This window comes from Rattus norvegicus, chromosome 6, assembly GCF_036323735.1.
Source record: "Rattus norvegicus strain BN/NHsdMcwi chromosome 6, GRCr8, whole genome shotgun sequence".
Taxonomy (NCBI): Eukaryota; Metazoa; Chordata; class Mammalia; order Rodentia; family Muridae; genus Rattus; species Rattus norvegicus.
In genome coordinates, this window is record NC_086024.1 from 109365267 (window position 1) to 109385120 (window position 19854).

At 47.0% G+C, this 19854-nt stretch overlaps 2 protein-coding genes across 2 annotated transcripts; one reads left to right on the forward strand and one right to left on the reverse strand.

The window, feature by feature from the left end:
* Positions 1-2007: 2007 nt before the first annotated feature.
* Acot1 (acyl-CoA thioesterase 1) lies at positions 2008-10002 on the forward strand. The gene is given in 3 exon segments (NM_031315.2): positions 2008-2471; positions 6410-6612; positions 9091-10002. Coding segments are annotated over 3 exon segments (1260 nt in total). The 5' UTR covers positions 2008-2014; the 3' UTR covers positions 9691-10002.
* A 7246-nt stretch (positions 10003-17248) lies between these two features.
* On the reverse strand, positions 17249-17687 carry Rpl23al8 (ribosomal protein L23A like 8). The gene has a single exon (XM_017594486.3). It carries the CDS (start codon positions 17685-17687, stop codon positions 17250-17252), a length of 438 nt encoding a protein of 145 aa, XP_017449975.2. The 3' UTR covers position 17249.
* Between the last annotated feature and the right edge of the window lie 2167 nt (positions 17688-19854).

Below are 19854 nucleotides of genomic sequence, written 5' to 3' on the forward strand. Positions count from 1 at the left end.
CCGTCACCCTGGGTTCTTTTCCTTCATGCACTAGAGAGTCATATGTACGTGTCTTCACACCATCTGGGGCATCATGGGACGGAAAGAGAATCTGCTTTTCTGCATTCTGCCCGCACATTTCCCTTTCTGTGTTGGGGGTTGGGGAGCCAGGAACGGGTTTTTCTTGTTTGTTTATTTTTGCAAGCCGAGTGGTCCCAGAATGAGATGAGAGGCTACTGTTACCTAGAAACGGTTATTTCAAATGCCCAGCAGCAGTTGCTTCATTCGCAGGAATGGGGAGAAAGGTCACTAAAACCTGAACCTGGGGTCCTGTGTGATAACTTCTTTTTCACTTTGCAAATATTTATTGAACTTCTGTTTGTCAGATACTGACATACCTTTGCTTCTCCCAACTCGGGTTTTAGAGCTGCAGAGCTGGGTTCAGCCAAGGAGAGGCACTGACTGGCAAGATACCACCACCAAAGGAGAGTGGAGCAGTCAGTCTACCTACATAGGCATTCCAGCCGAGGTCACTTGTCTCTGGTTCAGAAAGCTGCAGTTCCTGTCTGGCAGCCCTCTTCCCTTTAGGTCACAGGCCACAGTTCTGCAACAAATACAGTTGGTGTTTCTTTTTGTTTATAAGCTTTCCTCGCCTCTGTAAAAGAAAAACAAATACAGAACAAACAAACAAAAAGGACATAGTCCCTTTGCGAAGGGATTCCTGTTGTCCAGTTTGCACCGACCACTTCTGGTTAGAACTCAGACCCTGGTGGTAGAAACCCAAACTGACTAGGAGAGCAGTTAGATGTGTGAGCAGGAAGGGGGTAGGGGATGGGGTGGGAGGTGGGCGGGGTGGGGGGCTTGGAAGAGGATCTGACACTCCTCCCCCCAAGTGAAGCCCAGGATATCAGTGGAGCATAGGTTTTTGTTTTTGCTTTCTTTTTTTTTTTTTTAAGATTTAAAAAAAAAGTCTTCCTTTAATCAAGGCTTGTAACATGCAAGAGATTGGTCAGATAAAATGGAAATTTTCCAATACATTGACACATAAGCCCTGAGGCATCATAAATACAATACCCAATGGTAAAAACCACAACAGCAAATTCACACCATCCCCGTAACAGCCATGATCTAGTTTCACATGCTTCTAACAGATGGCAAAAATGGCCTGCGGGATACCGAGCACGCTGGGGCTTTGAGGTCACACTCGTCTGACAGGACTGCGGCACTGGTGGCTCAACTCCAGAGGCAAAGCAGGTACACGCACTTTCAAGCAGTGTATCCTTTTAGCAAAGTAAGAAAGTGGTGAGAAAGCAACACGGTTGGTCACGCTGTCAGAAAGATAGTGGGGAGTGAGGACAACTGTGTAAAGCTCAAGGCCGAAAGGCAGTTCCCTGGCTTCATTTCTTTGGCTTCTTGGCGGTCGGAACAGTGAGATGTGAGGGTCTGGTTCATGGATCATGTAGTGACCATCCCTGACTCTGCTGAGATTTCTCCATCCAGGCTCAGACATCAAATGGGTTTTAGGGACCAGCTTGACTATGATTTAATATCCCCAGGAGGTCTTTCAGATAAGGGAAACGCATCCAGAAAATTGTTTTTGTAAAAGTCTTCAAGATTCCAGAAGCACAATCAAACCGCAACCAGCTCTCTAAATCCCATAAACACTAAGCGTTCCTGGAAAGCGAGATAGAGACCAAGAACTCTAGGGAAATTCTTGGACAAAGACTGAGGTTAAGAGGGAACCAGATCAAGCATGTTTCTTGGAAACCACATGAATTTCAGGGAGGAACTGTAGCTTCTACTCTTCTCAGCTTTGGCTGTCATTGTGCTTCGACTTAGATACACTTTGTCCGGCTGAATCTTTGTTCTTAGCAAACATTCTTCCTTTCAATTGGGAAACCACGATTTGCACAAAGAAGTCTCACAACTCTTAGGATGTGTCTGTCGGAGGCCAACCAATGGGACTGCAGCGAGTGGTCCCGCCTCGCGACTACTACTCCAGGAGCACGAGTCCACCCTCCTAGTCCAGCTCGAGATGGAGGCGACTCTGAGCCTGGAGCCCGCCGGCCGCAGCTGCTGGGATGAGCCGCTGAGCATCACCGTGCGCGGCCTGGTCCCCGAGCAGCCCGTCACGCTGCGCGCGGCCCTGCGCGACGAGAAGGGCGCGCTCTTCCGAGCCCGCGCGCTCTACCGCGCCGATGCCCACGGAGAGCTGGACCTGGCGCGCGCGCCCGCTCTGGGGGGCAGCTTCACGGGGCTCGAGCCCATGGGGCTGCTCTGGGCCATGGAGCCCGAACGGCCTTTCTGGCGCTTGGTCAAGCGCGACGTGCAGACGCCCTTCGTGGTGGAGCTGGAGGTGCTGGACGGACACGAGCCCGACGGCGGGCGGCTGCTGGCGCGGGCGGTGCACGAGCGTCACTTCATGGCTCCCGGGGTGCGGCGGGTGCCCGTGCGCGAGGGCAGGGTGCGCGCCACGCTCTTCCTGCCCCCAGGTGAGCAGCCTCCTACAGTCCCTTTGCTCAAAGTTCCCCTGTGATTTTAAGAAAAGGGTAGCTCAATGATCTAGGACACAGTGGGAAGGAGACAGGACTGGACTGGAAGGGGCCTGCTATGGTGATGCTGTTTCCCTCCCTGAAGCTGGTCTTTCATTTCCACTGCTAAGTTACAAGACGAATCCCACTGGTAAGTTACTTCCTTAAGTTTTAAGGAAAGGGACAAGACCCTTGTAACAATAAAATGAAAACTAGAGGTTATAAACCCGGTGTGGTGCCGCACACCTTTGATCCCAGCACTGGGGGAGGCAGTCAGGCGGATCTCTGAGTTCTAGGCCACAGAATAGCTACAGAGTGAATTCTGGGACAAACAGGACTACACCAAGAAACCCCTTGTCCAAATCTTTAAATATTCTTTTAGATGTTAATCTGTTTTGAGCTGTGCAGAAGGTTGGGACACCAAAGCAAAAGGCGTCTTGACTTTGGAGCTCCAAGCCAGTTTGGTTAACACAACAAAACCCCTTTTCAAAATGAGACTTTTTTGCTTCTTCAATCTTTTTTTCCATTCCTGCACTACTTTAAGATTTACGAAGACTAGCAGTTAAAGGAACAGTGAGGCCCTTTTCTGTAGACCAGCAATAGGAGATTGCTGTTTCGACTCGTTAGTAACCAAAGACAAATGCAAAAGCATCCTGCAAAAAACAACAACAACAACAAAACAAAACAAAACTACAGGATATGTTGTGCAGCTTTCAAGAGTGACAAAACTTTCAAAGCCCGCCATTTCCAGCTAATGTCAATTGCTTGGAGGAAATGTTGCTCAGTACACAGCTAGAGAGAGAGGAAGCTTTCCTTCAGTTATTCTGGGAAGCGATTAGTTTTTAGCTAGGTAGATGAATATGTAATTCTGCCCTTTTGTGACATGTCTGCCCCCAGACATGCTTGAAAATAGTGCAAACACTCCCAGTATTGGAGCCGATGAATAATAGAATCGCATCTCTAGAAGTCAGAGTAATTGACCCACAGCTGCCTGGGTCTTGTGCTCAATCCAACTGAAATCACAGGGAGGCAGGCTCTGCAGTCACTGGCCATTCCCCTAGCGTTCAATACTGGTGAGCCGCAGCAGTGGACAGGAGCAGAAATTGGTGGCATCCTCTGGTGTCACAGTCCTGTAGGTGTTGGGTATCAGGTCCCTTCACTTCTGGGCAATGTACCTCATCAGAACTGACAGCTGTCTGGAGTCAGCACTGGGAGGGTCAAGCTTTAATTCTTCTTTAGCCTGGGCTCACTGCTGTCTCTTGTCATCTCCTTATTCCCACTCTTCTTCTTCCCCGGGTTACTCTTAAACTGTTGTTCAGTTGCTTCTTCATCCAGCTGCCTGAACTCTTTCACAGCACAGTGCCTGTTGCTGTGGCAACCTGGGAAGACTGCCCTTTGCCAGGACTATGCTCTGAGGAGGCATTGCAGGCTGAGACACGTGCCAGCCGCTTGGAAGCTGAGCTATCCATTCAGGAACTGGGTGCCAGGTGCTGGGCACACACCACCACACAGGACTGCTGGGACTGCTGAGGCGAGAGCAGCAGCCTTCCTTAGCCTTCAGGACTTGGTCTGCTAAGTGCTCAGCGCTCACAGCCACTGCTCTGCCTTTTCTGCTTCTCGGCTCCCTGTTGTTTTTGCTACCAGCTTAGCCTACACTGAAAGCAGGCAAGAAAAGAGGATCAAGAGAAGCCTTGGCCTAATGTTGCTGTACTGGGGTGGGGAAGCACTAACAAGAGTGTCTCCCAAGGACTTGCTGAACAGCCTGCTTACATGGTTTATTTAATCAGTTATAGCCTAGCCTCTTCGCACCAATCACAAGCACTGAGATTTGTGTTTTAGACCAAACACAGATTTACCTCGAGGTACAACAACCAGATTAGCAGGGGAAGTGTCTCCTCCCTCCCACCACACACACACACACACACACACACACACACACACACACACACTCACACACATATTCTCACACACACACTCACACTCTTACACAGACTCGCACACACACACACTCACACACTCTCACACCCACACAAACACACACTCACACACATACTCTCACACTCACACACACTCATGCTCACATATATTCTTACACACACTCACACACATATTCTCACACACACACTCACACTCTTACACAGACTCGCACAAACACACACTCTCACACCCACACAAACACACACTCACACACACTGCAGTGGAATGGTTGTAAGAAAAGGTCTGGTACAAGTTGTTTCAGAGGGCCCTGACCACAGCTACACCTTCAGGAGCAGTGACACCTGGCTAGTCTCTGTGTGGTCATCACGGAGTGTTCAAGACGGTGCTGGTGCTGGGTAGACTACCTGTTAGACCATTATTCCTTTTGTTCCTGGTGGCCGAGATTTAAAAAAATAAAGCTCAATGGGTGTTGATTAGGGAATCAGATTCCCCTATCCCTGATATTGTTGATCATTTATGGGAAAATGGACACCAGGAGAACACCAAGTTTATATTCCTCAATATAAGGAACTTATTAATAGTAACATCAATTTTAACAGATTTAAACAGTGCTTATCACATGGCCATGCCCACAGCATGTGTGTAAGTGTGTGGAGGGGGAGGGCGGATCCCCCCCATCTGTAAGATGAGGTAGGCAAGCTAAAATATCTATTTATGCACACGTTCAGAGGTCAGAGTACAGTTTGCTTGAGTTCTCTCCTTCCACTATGTGGGTCCTGCAGATTGAACTCAGGGCATCAGGCTTGACAGAAAGCGCCTTGGTAGTTATAAACAAACAATGTGAAGAGTACATGTAAGAGGCGATGCTGCCAAGGGACATCAGCACATAAAACTCACAATGGTGCAGAACAGGCCACAGTGGGGCTTTTTAGCGCCTATGGAGTGCTTGCTGAGAGCCTAAGTCAGGGAATAGAATCAACAGACGGTATATTGTGCAAAGGGCTTTATTAGATTAGCTATGGGCTGTGTACTCCAATAAAGGCCGTTTGCACTTGAGAGGCCGATAGCATAGTCATTGCTCCTCAAGCCCACTGCATGCCCCCGCCATCCCAGTGTGACCATGAAAGCCTGTAGAATTCCTTGAGAGCCATGCTGGAAGGCCTCAAGATGGCAGCAAACAGAGTAGATGCACTTAGCAGCAAACGAAGAGCAGGCAAACCAGGCTTTTCCCTCAGACTGCTTGGTATGCGGGTAGGAGGTGCTGCCCACCTTGGAGGGAGGGTCTTTTCTCCTCATTTAATCCATTCTGGAAATGCCCAGGGACGTGTCTTATTGATTCTCGATCCAATCAGTTTGAACTCATGATTAACCATAACGTGGGGTTACCGTTTAGTTTGGACATGTGAACGATAACCTCCCTTATACAAATGGGGGAAACATTAGGACACAAAAGCATGCAGCCTTTTGAGTCTCTGTGTGTCCACTTGGCAGAGTGCATTTGAGATTCATGAGGTCTTCTACCCATCAGGCCTCTGTGTTTCTTCATAATGCACCGTCCTATGGATGCAACACAGCATGGTGTGACAGTTCTGGTTGCTGCACATCCTCGGTGACAGTTGGCATTGTTCGGTTTGGGAGACAGAAAAGGGCAGTGTTTTTATTGTTGTTATTATAAAGGTTGTTTGTCTGTGTGTGTGTGTTCCGGTCGCACATGCTAGGCACGTATTTTTTTCCCTAACGTCTAAATGTCCCTTTAATGTCTTTGTAAACACTTATGGAGCTGTCAGGCTTTAGGTATGGAAGGGGATGCAGATTTAGCCCAGGCTATCCCCCAGATGCTTGAAGGAGCTCTTCCACCATGTTTTACAGTCTGTTTAAACCTTGTCATACTCACATAAACAAGAAAGCCTTTGATGACACTGTTGAGTTCTTAGTAATATTTAGTTTTACTTTTCCCCCAGAACCTGGGCCCTTTCCTGGAATCATAGACCTTTTTGGAGTTGGAGGCGGCCTTCTGGAGTACCGGGCGAGTCTGCTGGCTGGGAAGGGTTTTGCCGTCATGGCTCTGGCTTATTACAACTACGACGACCTCCCCAAGACCATGGAAACCATGCGCATTGAGTACTTTGAAGAAGCCGTGAACTACCTGCGTGGCCACCCTGAGGTTAGATCCCCTCAAGTTTCATTGGCCCCCCCCCTATCTAAGCCTCACATGTGTGCTCCATTTCACAGAACAAGCAAACTGACAACAGCCTCTCTCGCTCTAATTCCCAAAGAGCCCAAGCCGATTTGAGATCCCTGGGTTTGATACAAATAGATGGAAAGAAGGAGGTAGGGCCATGGACAGCCAGTGTTCTTTCAAATGATATGCTCAGCAGCTCTCTGCCGTCTGTGTCCCCGTGTCCCCGTGTCCCTATGGGAAGCACAGGGTGAAGTGGGAAAGAGGGACTTTTGAGGGTCAACAGCAGGAGACCAGGCTGCTCTGAGCTTTCTAGGTTCAGCATGGCACAGGCTGGGCAGGCAACCCTTGTTTATTTTATAATTTTATAATCAGGAGTTGATGTATCTGGAAGCATCAGTGCTCTTAGAGAAGTGGAGTCCATGTGGGATGCATCTAGAGAGAAGTCTGAAGTGTGAGGTTTGTTTTGGCCAGTTTCCCACTCACGACTTTGACACGTCTGTCTTCTCCTTTGATAAGTAGATAGCCTAGTTTCCTTTTTGTTGCTATGATTAAAGATTAAAAACACACCCAACAAAACCAACCTATGGGGAAAGGGCTTGCTTCAGCTCATAGTTCCAGCTCACACTCCAGCGAAGCCAGGAAGTCACAGAGGCAGAGTATGAATCACGTCACATTCGTGGTCAGGTTCGAAGAGCTGAGAATTCAAGTATGCTAATACTGAGCTCTCCGGTTTATACAGCCTAAGGCTTGGCTCAAGAAACAGTGCCACCTACATTCGTGCTGTAGATCCCCACCTCAATTAGTGAAATTAAAAAATTCCCTGAAAGGCAATTTTTAGATTGACTCAGGGTAGGTTCCTCACTGAAACTCCGTTCCCAGGTCAGTCTACCTGGTGTTAGAACCAAAGCTTTCATAGAAGGGTAATTAAAACATCATTTGATCATGGAGTCATTTGTACTCTACTGAGGATCGACTTTTAAAAGTGATCAGGGGTACTGTTGCTGAAGGGGACGGGGAGGGAGACTATGAGGGAGGAGGAAGAGAAAGAAAGATTTATGATTGATTGGCTTCTATGAGAGGTCAGCCAAAAGGCCTTTTGCTTATAGCCCTGAGGACACTGGGACTCAGGACAGAAGCAGTCCTTGAGTACGATGCCAACCCAAACTGCCCAGAAGATGCCAAGCAGGGAATGGACAAAAGAGAAGTACAACACTGTCTTAGTCAGGGTCACTATGGCTGGGATGAAACACACAACAAAAAGCCAAGCTGGGGAGGAAAGTGTCTATTCAGCTGACACTTCCACATTGCTGTTCATCACTGAAAGAAGACAGGACAGGAACTCACACACAGCAGGAACCTGGAGGCAGGAGCGGAGGCAGAGGCCATGGAGGGGTGCTGCTTACTATCTTTCTCCTCATAGCTTGCTCGACCTGCTTTCTTTTCTTTTCTTTTCTTTTTTTTTTTTCTTTTTTTTCGGAGCTGGGGACCGAACCCAGGGCCTTGTGCTTGCTAGGCAAGCGCTCTACCACTGAGCTAAATCCCCAACCCCTCTCAACCTGCTTTCTTATAGGACACAGGACCACCATCCAAGGATGGCACCACCCACCATGGGCTGGGCCCTCCCCCATTGATCACTAATTAAGAAAAGGTCTTATAGCTGGATCTCATGGAGGGATTTTTCTCAGTTGAAGCTCCTTCCTTTCTAATGACTCAAGCTTGTATCAATTTGACACACAATCAGCCACTGTAGCATCTTCCCACAGGTTTTGTAGGGACCCAGGGCAGAGAACAAAGTCTTAGCTTGCACAGCTGAGGACCCAGAGCTGTGAGAAAATAGAAGAGCCCAGAGCAGGGAGGACCTGAGGAGGATCAGCAGAGAGAAGTTTACAGGAGAGGAGGCTGGAAGTAGGTGTGGGACACCATCCCTGGAGAAAATTAGTGGACAGCATCCCAGACACAACCAGAGGGCGGCTGCTGAGAGCTTGAGCGGCTGTGGGAAAAGGTGGACTGGGGAGGGAGAAGATGAGGCATTCCTGCTGGAGCTTCTGTTTTCTCACTGCAGTATGGAGAGCTGAGGGGGAGGGGCACGCATGGGGGGACCCAAGAGGCTGAGGAGGTAGGAGAGGATGTGTGTGTGGGGTCCTTTGGAGAAGTGGAAAACAAAACACGAGTGATGTGTGGCAGGATGGAAGGGCCACGGTGTGCTCCTGACTAAGGAGAGATCCAGGCACTGAAATGTTTGTTTTCCTTAGTTTCTTGGGTCCATTGTCTCAGTAGTCCAGTGGCCACAGGGAGGAATGCTAATTTCTTTTTGGAGTAGCTTCTTTCCACCAAGGTGGTTTTGAAAATAGAGAGAATGCAGATGTTGGCTCCTGTCCATTTGGCTTTCTGGCTGGGCCTACTCACTGTTCAATACTGTTCCTGGACTAAACCTCCATTTTTCATTTGCTTCATTCTCAGGTAAAAGGACCAGGAATTGGGCTGCTTGGGATTTCCAAAGGGGGTGAACTTGGCCTTGCTATGGCCTCCTTCCTGAAGGGCATCACGGCTGCTGTTGTCATCAATGGCTCCGTGGCTGCTGTTGGGAACACCATATGCTACAAGGATGAGACTATACCCCCTGTGACTATCCTGAGAAACCAGGTCAAAATGACCAAGGATGGCCTCAAGGATGTTGTAGATGCTTTGCAAAGCCCTCTGGTAGAACAGAAGAGCTTCATCCCTGTGGAAAGGTCTGACACGACCTTCCTGTTCCTCGTTGGTCAGGATGACCACAACTGGAAGAGCGAGTTCTATGCCAATGAGATCTCCAAACGCTTGCAGGCCCACGGGAAAGAGAAGCCCCAGATCATCTGCTACCCAGAAGCAGGGCACTATATCGAGCCTCCTTACTTCCCACTGTGCAGCGCTGGCATGCACCTCCTGGTGGGTGCTAACATCACCTTTGGAGGGGAGCCTAAGCCTCACTCTGTGGCCCAGTTGGATGCATGGCAGCAACTCCAGACTTTCTTCCACAAACAGTTGGGTGGTAAGAGTCATGGGGTGTCCCCTAAAATATAACCTGTTATGTGATGGTTTTGGCAGGAAAAGTACAAATACTTTGTAGGAATATCAGTTCAGATTACTTCATCTGAACATATAACCGCTTTTGGTTTACATTTTTAAAAATTAATTTTAGTATCAAAATAGTGCTGATTCAAAGGCTGGAAATATAGTTCAGTTGTAGAGTCCTTGACTGACTCATGCAAGTTCCTGGGTTCAATCTCCGTGCTGTAAGGGAAAAGAGCACATTTTATGGAAACTGTAGCTATTCAAGAAATAGTGCCTAGAATTTAAAGGAACCATGAGTAAACACTCTTATGTAACTTAAAATTGTGTCCTTCAATTCTTGTGCCAGTGTTCCCACTCTCATCTTCCTTCCAGAAATGGTTTTGGTGTGATTTGGGGATCCCCTTTCAGATGCCTAATATACAATAGGCTGCAGCAAAACTAAGATCTGTCTGTTTTCCTCCCTTCCTTTTTTTTCCTTCCTCCCTTCCTTCTTTCTTTTCTTCCTTCCTTCCTTTCTTTTTTCTTTCTTCTTTCCTTCCTTCCTTCCTTCTTTCTTTTCTTCCTTCCTTCCTTTCTTTCTTTCTTTCCTCCTTCTTTTCTTTCTTTCTTACTTGCTTTCTTCTTTTTCTTTCTTTTCCTTCTTTCTTTTCTGTCCGTCTGTCTGTCTGTCTTTCTTCTTTTGTGCACGTATCCAACAAGAACATCAACTTTACAAAGCAAGCCAATGTTGGGAAAAGAACCTCTTGTTGTGATGAGCTCTGTCATGGTGACACAGAGCATTTAGTCCAGGAGGCAACAGAGCAGCTGTGGAAGGGAACAGATTCTAGGAATCCCATGTCGTGTCAACCTTCAGACCTTTCTATGTGACCAGGAACCGGATGCGTGTGAGCAAACGTTCTCATCCCCACACATTTAGGCCACAGTGGCTGCAGGTAGTGGTCAACACAGGAGTGGGGATTTCTTTACCCATTGCCAGGTTCATGGTTGATCCCCTTTAGCACAAGACAGGCAGTTATTTAGCTCAGTGGTAGAGCGCTTGCCTAGGAAGCGCAAGGCCCTGGGTTCGGTCCCCAGCTCCGGAAAAAAAAAAAAAAAGAGAAACCATATAAGTCATACAGAATTGTGTTTCAATGCTATTTGATGGAAAGCATGCATAGATGAGACACATTTGCAGAAAGGGAGTGTGGCCTGATGGGAATCGAGTGGGAGGTGAGGGATTTAGGAAGGTCTTAGTTAAGTTTCTCTTGCTGTGATCAAATACCATGACCAAAAGCAGCTTGGGGGAGGAAAGTTTATTTGGCTCACATGTCCATACCACAGTCCATCACGAAGGAAGTCAGGGCAGAAACTCAAGGCAGGAACCTGGAGGCAGGAACTGAAGTAGAGGTTATAGACGAGTGATGCTTACTGGCTTTCTTTTTATGGCTTGTTCAGCCTACTTTCTTAAAATACCCGGGACCACCTGACCAGTAGTGACAACACCCAAAGTATTGGGTTCTCAGTCATATCAGTCAATGATGACGGTGAGGAGGAGGGGGAGGAGGAGTAGGAAGAGGAGGAGGAGTAGGAAGAAGAGGAGGAGTAGGAAGAGGAGGAGGAGTAGGAAGAGGAGGAGGAGTAGGAAGAGGAGGAGGAGTAGGAAGAGGAGGAGGACAGACAAGCTGATGGAGGCATTCTCTCCACTGAGATAACCTTGGCTTGTGTCGAGGTGACACAGCGAAATCTGTAACCAGCACAGAACGCATGCTCAGATTCTCGTCTGTTTCCGTGTCTAGGTACGGAAGAGGCCTTTCCCCTCTCTCTTCTCACTATCCTCTCCATCTTCCTTAAGTAGGGTTTTCCTCTGTTACAGTCCACATTGGACAGGAACTTGACACTCCATGCCTCAGTTCCCCAAGCCTCGAGATGACAGGAATGTATTAACCAACGCCGACAAAAGGTTCTTTTCCTTGGGTTGTTTTTTTTTTCTTTTTTTTTTAATAATTTTTTTAAAGATTTATTTATTATATATAAGTACACTGTAGCTGTCTTCAGACACACCAGAAGAGGGCATCGGATCTCATTAGAGATGGGTGTGAGCCACCATGTGGTTGTGGGATTTGAACTCAGGACCTCTGGACGAGCAGTCAGTGCTCTTAACCGCTGAGCCATCTCTCCAGCCCTGGGTTGTTTTTTCTTAACGAGGTTCCTTTGGTATGGGGAAGGAGCTTTGAAGCAAGGTCTTGTGAGGTGCATAGGGAGAAGTATGGGAGAAGGTCACAGTAGAATAGCCTACATCCCATCAACCATCTGGACGGGAAGGTTTCTGCACTCAGCTGCTGCATCCAGAACATAGTCACTGGGGCTTCTACCCACGGGGCTGTAAGGAGCCTCTGCTGGAGAGAGGCAGCCTCACTCCATGGCTTTCTCCTGTTTGTGGCTGGCAGTTGGCTCCATACAGTTTCACTGTAGCCCATGGAACGGGTACAAGCGTTTCCCAAAAAGTGATTTCCCTATGACGGGGGGGGGGTGGATATATTAGAACAGTAACCAGGTTTGGGAGGATACTAGAGATTAGGTGCCATGCAGCTTAGGAGTTAACCTTGTATTTGATGCTCACGGGGGTGGGGGGGCTAGGGGGGTGGGGGTCTGCTGGAGTCTTCCTCCCTCCCTCCTTCCCTCCCACCTCCCTCCCTTCCTCCTTCTGTCCCTTCTTCTTACAGTCCTCCTGCCTTAGCCTCCCAAGCATGGGGGAAGTAGACACACAGGCCTTACAAAGCATAAAACGTTTTGTTAATGATGAGAGAGGTTCTTCGGTAAATTATTATCCCCCCTCCTTATTTAATTCTTCCTCAGCAATTAAAATTCAATTACTCATGAGTTTTTCATGAGGCACCAGAGAAAGCTAAAGTTTGTTTGTTGAAATAGCTGGAAAAGTATCAAACTCGTCAACACAGTTAAAAAAGAAAGAAAGAAAGAAAGAAAGAAAGAAAGAAAGAAAGAAAGAAAGAGAGGAAGAAAGAAAGAAAGGACATCTGTCAACAGCTTGCAGGTGACAGACAAGAGGACGAAGGAGTCGTTTTCACCTCATTTTATGTATGGCAAAAGTTGAGTTTGAAAATTTTAATACAAATCCATTAAATACAAGTATATAAAAAAGTTGAGGTTTGCTTTTCTGGGTTGGGTATCTTGATTCCTTGAAAACAAAATTCCCAGGTGAGAGATCTTAAGGCATTTGAGTGGCTGATGAGAATGAAAGGGAGCTGTCCTTCAGGGCGAGATGGAGGTGGGGTTGCTGAGGGAAGGAGAGTGTCCATGGTAACCAGCTTGTTTGCTGTCAGCATGAGCTGAAACTCAGATTATGGACCTGATACATCTCACTATGGGAATCAAAATCATATTAATTAATAATGATGATCTCTTTAAAGGAAAAAATACTGATATTTTAAAGAAGAAAAACAACCCTAGCATTCATATTAGAAGCTATGGAGCTGATGGTGAAAGCATACAAGAGATCCGAAATTCTAGTTTTTCTTTGAAATCTTGGACCTCATCATTGATAACCAAGTTGTTTTCCTTTATGGACAAGGACAATACAGTTGTCTTTTAAGAAACTGTCCACCCCTACATAAGTCTTCACGTCAGTCATTCTGTTAAGTAATTAAACCCTAGACATGTCAGTCATTCTGTTAAGTAATTAAACCCTAGACATGTATAACTTCCTAGAAGACAGTCTTCTCCTAGCAGGATGTAGAACTCTCAGCTCCTCCTGCACCATGCCTGTCTGGATGCTGCTATGCTCCCACCTTGATGATAATGGACTGAACCTCTGAACCTGTAAGCCAGCCCCAATTAAATGTTGTCCTTATAAAAATTGTCTAACTAACTAAGACAGACATACTCATAAAATTCAAATTCTGGTGTATGCAAACTGGTCAAGTTAAAGGGGACCCTTTTTCTCCTGTAAGTTTTAATGGCTGGCAAACTCCATCAGGTTTTGTGAAGAGTCAAGCATAATAAAGTTATAAAGAAAACTGAGGGGTTAGAATGTATTTTTAATATTTTTACATGAGCGTGTGTGTGTGTGTGTGTGTGTGTGTGTGTGTGTGTGTAGAACAGAAGAGGACATCAGATCTGTCCCTTGGAGTTGGATTCACAGGTGGTCGTCAGCCATCTAATATATGCTGGGAACCAAACTGCAGCCTTCTGCAAGAGCAGCACGTGCTGTTAACCACAGAACCATCCCTCCAGCCAACCCCCAAGTGATGGCCCCAAATGAGTACAACTTTGAAGATCGTGATTACCTTTGAGTATGATGAGAGTGGAGCACACAATTGCTTCAGAGATGGACACCACACTCTAACGCCAGGTGTCAATCATTTTTGTTCTATAGAGCCTCTTCTATTTTATTATAAAATATATTAATTATTTATAGTTACTTGTTTAATGTAAACATAGTTCATGTTTATGATAAGTACCCAAATCCTTAGGTGACAGGCTCACTCTTTAGTCCTGGCTGTTCTGGAATTCACTACATAGATCAGGCTGGCCTTGAACTCACAGAGATCTGCTTGCCTCCGCCTCCGCCTCCCAAGTGCTGAGTAAAAACACATGTGCTAGCACATCTGGCCAGAAGCAAAGAATTTTAAAAGAGAAGAGGGAGGAGGGGAAGGAAAGGAGGGAGGTAGGATAGGAGAAAACACACACACACACACACACACACACACGCACACACACACACCTCTAGAGAAGCTGTATATTAGGTGAGGACCCTCTTCATCTCTTCATCCTTGCACAGATCAGCCCCTGGCCACCGTTTGGAATTGTTGGTAAGGGCTAAGGTGTGTGACTTTTCATATGCTCACCCTGCCATCGCTACGTCTATTTGTGAACTATCTGCCTATACCTTGTACTCAGTCTTTAATTGGGCTCTTCCTTTAAGGATTGATTATATGTTATAGATATATGTCTATAATTATGTACCCATTTTACAACTGTTTTCAGTCTGTGGCTTTTATTTTTAGTGTGTATGTGTGTGTGTTGGGGGTTGGGGGATCACACTATGTACGCCCTGGCTGTCCTGGAACTCAGAAAGGTCTACTTGCCTCTGCCTCCTGAGTTCTGAAATTAAAGGCATGTCCCATCATGCCTGGTGGTCCTGGCATTTTAAAATGGTGTTATGAAGCCTATCTAAAGGACTGCTGTTTGAAACATTCGGAGTGGTCCCCAACTAGGACATCTGCTATCTCTACTCCACAGGATAGTGAACTGCCTGTGAAGAAATGCTGACCATCGTAGATGAGCAAGGATGTGTACGCTAAAACAAGCTACACAGCTATTGGCATAGCTAAACTCTAAAGCAGGCCACACCAACTATCAACAACCACGAACAATAAAAACTGTCACTGTGGTTATGGATGCCAATGGGTACCACCATTTCCGAAGATGCCACCATAGGACCCAGGAACCACACTCCTTGAATGTATGTCCACACAAGTGCAAACTAATGGTTATAGGAGCTTGGCTCATGAATGCTACAACTTGGAAACAACCAATATGCCCTCTCATAAACCAACGAGATAATTTGTTACCTCCCCTCATTTTGTACCTGTTAATCAGAATGTGTTTTAAACGTGTGTGATTGAGGCAGTGCCATTCCAAGGTAAATTGATTGCCAAAGGGGGTCTCATCTAAAGACTAGAAAAAACAAAGTTTCTCCAAGCAAGCACACAGACCGGAGTGGCACAGACCAGCCTTGAGGAGAATGGGTTGGAATACGGAAAACCATGGTAATGTGAGATGCCCGTCTCTCTGGAGAGATTTAAAGTGTAAAACATAGGTGGGAAGATAGGGAGAAATCTATTGGACTTCCTGGTCTTTTGTCCTGGCTTTCTGAAAGAAACCAGGACAAGCAGGGAACATTCAGCAAGCATCCCCCAAACTACATTCTAGGAGTTCTATACTTACACAGGAAGCTGAAGGGACTGGAACTGAGGGGCGGGGACAGGGAGCAGGCCTAGTGACTGTGTGGGATAGCCAGTGCCACACACAGCCTGACCCTGGGAATTCTAGACTGCATGAACCATTCACACAAAGACAGAAGGACAAACTGATTAGACTGAGTTGGGACAGAGTCTCCTGGGGGCTCTCCTGGAAGGGGAGTTAGGAACCTGCTTTCTGTCTGATGACCATGGAGGTCACGAGGACCCCGATTCTAGGGGATGTGAGAAGAGCTACAGTCAAGGAGCCAGGAGTGATCAAAGGAGGCCTTGACATCAGTTCGAGGTGGGCTGTCCCACTGCCCTGTTCACCCTTCACTCAGATGAAGAGAACTGGCACTCCGTGTCCCCCACCCCCAGACTTGCCCCCTAGTTTCTGAATGCTTCCAGCAGAATGGTTGCTGGGAGTAGGGAATGGTGAGCACAGGCCCAGTGTAAGCCGACCTTCCACTCTGTTCATATAATCAGCGCTGACCCGGGAACCTGGTCAGACGTCCTGATTTCATAATATTACACTGTTGATAAAAGTCACCAGAGTGGCACCTGGTAGAGTTTCCCTCCTAACGTTTGGGGGTGAGTTGGAACTGGGGTAAAGTTCATGGCAGGCTCTCAACTGGGTGACTTCTGTTCAAAGCTTTGGGAAGTGAGCCAAGAGCAGGATTAACTGCATAATGTCTGTGCACCCAGGCAGCCAGTGGCTGTGTGGAAAACCATACCGTCCATTTAAGCTACTCTCTCTGAAGGTAGAGACATAGGACCTCAATGTCCTATTTCAATATTAGATTCCTTAGAAGACACTGAATGCCCAAATCCCAGTGGCCCGGAATAAAACACAGTTGTGAATTTCAAAGTAATTTAGACAAACTATCATGACAAGATAAACCTTTAGGAGCCTCAGTCCATTGGGCAAATTTGAGTGTTGAGGGTGTGGAGGAGGAAGGTTCTGAGGGGGGCAGACCCTATCAACCATGCTACGTGGACAGAGAGAGAAAAATTGCCTCTCCCAGAGTGCTGTGTTCAGTTACCATGTTTCTAAACCTTTTACTCCGAAGTGTTACCATACGCCCTGCCCCAGCTCTGAATAAAGACGCAGATTTGTATTTATTACAAGCTTTGGTACTGTAGCTGGGCAGATTCTCAGATGTTCTAACCCAACAATGCCGGCCTGGTCTATGTCCTGCCAGGCAGCCGGTTGCCTCTCTGATTCTATCCCTACACCTGCTTTTCCCTCTGTGTCTGGCTGGCCGATTCTCCCGTGCCTGACTCTTTTGCAGAGTTCTAACTCTCTCAGAAGTCCAGCCTGTTCTCTCTTGCTTTGCTGTAGGCAACCTACCTGTTGTTAAACCAATCAGAAAGTGACAGAGGGAGCGCTTGCAAAACATGATCAAACCATATGTTAATAAGACCTAAGTCCAGTGCGCACTTGGCTCTCTGCTGGGCACAGAATCCAGCATTTGAGCCATACAATCTTTACACAGTGCACAGAAAGATCACCCAACACTGAAATAAATTTTTTATGATGAAAAAAGAGTATATTTAGAATTAGCCATCTGGACTCACTTTAGATGACCCCAATCTTGTTGGCAGCATCTAGAGCATCATAATCAGGAACCAAGCGAATGTAAGCCTTCTTCTCTCCTCAGGCCGAATCAGGGTATTGACTTTGGCCACATCAGTGTCATAGAGTTTCTTCACGGCCTGTTTGATCTGGTGCTTGTTGGCCTTGACATCCACAGTGAACACAAGCGTGTTGTTGTCCTCTATTTTCTTCATGGCCAACTCGGTGGTCAGTGGGAATTTGATGGTAGCAGAGTGGTCAAGTTTGTTTCTCCTGGGTGCACTCTTTTGAGGATGTTTTGGCTGCCTTCGGAGCCACAGGGTCTTGGGCTGCCGGCAAGTGGGTGACATTCGGATCTTCTTTTTGTGGCTGTGGACGCCTCTCAGCACTGCCTTCTTAGCTTTCAAGGCCTTTGCTTTGGCTTCGGCTTTGGGAGAGGCAGGAGCTTCCTTCTTCGCTTTCGGCACCATCTTGGCAAAAAAAGGTGAAATAATTTTATACTTCTACAAATCTTGAAAAAAAATTCTTAGAGTTCTGACACCCTCCACATAACAGTGCCAGCCAGATGGGTTAGCCGGCAAAGACAGCTGCTGAGGGGTTCAATCCCGGAGACCCACCCACCCCTATGAGGTGCTGTGGCACCTGCATACTCACAGACAAAATGAAACACCGATACATTTCCCACTTTGCTCCTTTTCTCCCGTTCTCCCAGAAGGCTTAGGCTTATCTGGATGAGCAGGTACAGTAGGAGAGAGACTCCTCCTATCAGGTAATCTTAGGAACTTATTGGGTGTTCTTACATGAAGTCACCAACGAAGTGGTGCTGGGGGGGGGAGGGGCTTATTTAGCTTATGCAGTGATCAAAGAATTACTGAATAAAACCTCAAAGTTCATCAGAGCATCAAGAGTGACAAAAATTCCAACACCTAGCCTTCTTACTTGTTGTGGAAGCTTGTAGGCAAAAACGGAGAGCATCAAGTCAAACATTGCAGTGGGCCTGGGAAGTGATTGGCTTTTACTTAGATGGACACGGGATTTTGTTTGTTTGTAGTACAGTTCTTGGAAGCAGCCCAAATGTCCACCAGCAATTGAGGGCAACAGAGGTGCACTTCTGTCGTCCAAGGAATTGAGCCATAGCTGTAAAAGTCAACGCAAGGACTCTCCACAGCTGTGTTCGAGGAAACAGTCAAACCCATCACAGCAGTCCAGCGTCAGCCATTGAGATAAAATGTTGTGGGTTTGGGTTAATGCTGGGATTATGGGTTCCCAAACTGCAGGAGAATCCTGAATGTGAGCCACTGAGGGTACCTGCCTAAACTGGTTCTAATGGATAAAGAAAGTTGCCACATGCTAATGGTTGGGTAGGGAGACAGAGGCGGGATCTTAGGATTCATGGGTAAGGAGATGGAGGAAGAGGAATTAGAATTGCCAGGCCAGGGAAGGAATAGGGCGCAGGCTTGGGAACTGCGGAAGACAGAATCGGCCATGTAAGAGCTGGGGAAGAACGGCTCCAGATCCCACCTCCAACTAGGTCTGGGGTAGCAAAGATGGAATGAAGATTTTAGTAAGTAATAATTCAGGAGTATCGGAGGGGAGGCGTCAGCCACGTGGAAGTTTGGGAGTGGCCCAGCCATTGAGCTGTTTAAGGCATATTAAAATAGAAGGCTCTGTGCGTGTGCGTGTGTGTGTGTGTGTGAATGTGTGTGTGTGCGTGTGTGTATGTGTGTTTGCGTGTCTTTCATTTGAGAATCCAGAGCATTGGGGTGGGTGGCAAGGAATAGACTCTGCAACCCTGGGGAGTAGAGCAGATTAGTCAACTACCACTACAAAAAAAAATCACAATGTAAATGAAAGTGTTTAAAATATGCCCAAAATGATCATTGTTGCTATCAGGAATCAGCTTTATGTTTGCGGATCGCCTCCAAACCCAACCATGACGGTGATGTCACCCATAGGCAACAGGGACCCGTGCATCTGTTGCCATGGCAATCTCCATATATGTCTAGTGTTCACCTGACTCACCTCCCACCCTTGCCTGCAAGTGGTTACCACACTGCCCAAATAAAAAGCAGATCCTTCCTGACCTTCGTCGCTGCTTCTCTCTTTCCCCGCCTCGTCTCCATAGCTCCTGTTGCCCTTGACCTGGTGTGGTCTGTCCGGATGTGAGCTGAGTTTCTAACAACAGTGATATGATAAAGAAAGCCAAGAGAGGTCCACACATACCTGAGACATAGTTGAGGGAGGGACAGGACATGGGAATGGTGGCATCTAGTGTAGTACTGACTATTCTCTGGCAGAGTGCTGTCCACCTTCCTGGGCCATCCTTTAAACTGGCTAAAGTCAATCTTTTTTAAGGATGAGTGAAAGCCAGGCAGTGGTAACGCACGCCTTTAATCACAGCATTTGGGTAGCAGAGGCGGGTGGGGTGGATTTCTTAGTTCAAGGCTAGCCTGGTCTACAGAGTAAGTTCCAGAGCAGCATGGGCTACACAGGGAAACCTTGTCTCAAAAAACAAAAACAAACAGACAGATGTGGTGAAGATCTCTATTACATAACATCGTGCAGATGTGTATGCAGCCTAGAAGAATGAATGTCTTAGAAGAATGAATATGAAATTTCTCAGGGCCTCTTTTACCC